Consider the following 1,414-nt stretch of genomic DNA (forward strand, 5'->3'; position numbering starts at 1 on the left):
ATGCTTCGTGTCGAATCAAAGACACTTTTTTTTCTTATTATATGTATTAGTCATTAGTCATCACATCTCTTTTGTCTTTTTCTTATCTTAGTTCTTCGTACCATACCCATTTTCTCCTGTTATTCTCTTCCTTGACGGGGCAGTTTACATTCAAAGAAAAGTCGTACAATATTTTCAAAAAATAATTACAAGATAAAAATAAAAGTGAGCAATAATCTCTTATAATTTTAGTGCAAAGAAACAATAATGAATGTCCCGCGTCCAACTCCTTATATAAACCTTTTTGACCCAGCAGTCTCTTCAAATCAAAGCCCCAATAACTAGAAGGATCCACACACACAAACACTTACATTCCTTCTTCACAAGAAGATCTCATTATTCATTAATTCTTAACATGGCGAGGTACCGTGATCACTACTACTACTTGTGGGAATATTTCTCTTTCCCACTCCACCTGGTGTTCTTCGTGTTCATCCTGTTGTTGGTGCTGGCATTTTCGTGGTACATAAACTACGAGTCTGTGTTGGAGGACTTGCTGGTGCAGGTGAAGATCTTGCTTGCCCTAGTTCCGCTGCTGTTGCTGCTGGTCGTGCACTGCCTCTCCAGTCCGGCGTCGTTCCCCATACCCTTGCCGGAGGAGAGGGAGTCGCTGCACAGAGCTGGGGGCTCTCCATGGGGAGTCGCTCTCTTGCTTCTCTTCGTCTTGTTCATGATGGCATACCAATCCTCTTTCCACCAACGCTGGTTTCCATTGGTTACTAGATGAAGGCTCCATCTTATCGTGTATAATTTCGCTGGCAATGTGAACATGTAATCATCCTTTACCATACAATATTTTCTACAAATTACAAAGTACGTAGAGTTTAAAAATAAAATAAAATAAAATAAAAAGTAGTTTGGTTTGAAGTGGTGTCGTGCGACTTGTAACTATTTGGCTTCTTTTTCACAAGTATAGGGGATGCTCATGCTGATGCTATATATATATTATTAGCTATGTGGTTTAATTATATTATCCAAATTGGTTTTCCCCCGGCTCACCATATATTGGGTTACTTGGAGCAAATTTTGGACTTTGGGAGAAAAATGAATCAACCGCATGTAATAGTTGTTTGTAGATTGAATATGTTTATTTCTTTTATGATTTATTTTAATATATATTAGAAATTGTTAGTACGGAACTCCAACTTTAGATCTTCATCTAGTTGATCTCCAGCTACGTATAACGTGTATTAATTCTAGCTTGAATATTCAGTAATCAAAGCTTTCCATCATTTTTCGACGAACACGTCTTTTAATTATTGTTGATTGATATTAATTCTAGCTTGAATTTAGTAATCAAAGTTTTTCATCATTTTTTTTCCATGATGACACGTCTTTCCACGAATTGAAGGATGGATCGCATCACATAACTATT

General features: G+C 37.1%; 1 protein-coding gene across 1 annotated transcript; it reads left to right on the plus strand.

Moving 5' to 3' along the window:
• Positions 1-260: 260 nt before the first annotated feature.
• Positions 261-1,037, plus strand: LOC109807262 (uncharacterized). The gene has a single exon (XM_020369786.3). It carries the CDS (start codon positions 395-397, stop codon positions 764-766), a length of 372 nt encoding a protein of 123 aa, XP_020225375.1. The 5' UTR covers positions 261-394; the 3' UTR covers positions 767-1,037.
• The last annotated feature ends 377 nt before the right edge of the window (positions 1,038-1,414 follow it).

The sequence above is a fragment of the Cajanus cajan genome, chromosome 9, assembly GCF_000230855.2.
Source record: "Cajanus cajan strain Asha chromosome 9, NIPB_CcT2T_4, whole genome shotgun sequence".
Lineage (NCBI taxonomy): Eukaryota > Viridiplantae > Streptophyta > Magnoliopsida > Fabales > Fabaceae > Cajanus > Cajanus cajan.

What these genes read in the sequence shown, in the direction of transcription:
- LOC109807262 (XM_020369786.3), top strand. Translation starts at nt 395, where the DNA reads ATGGCGAGGTACCGTGATCACTACTACTACTTGTGGGAATATTTCTCT.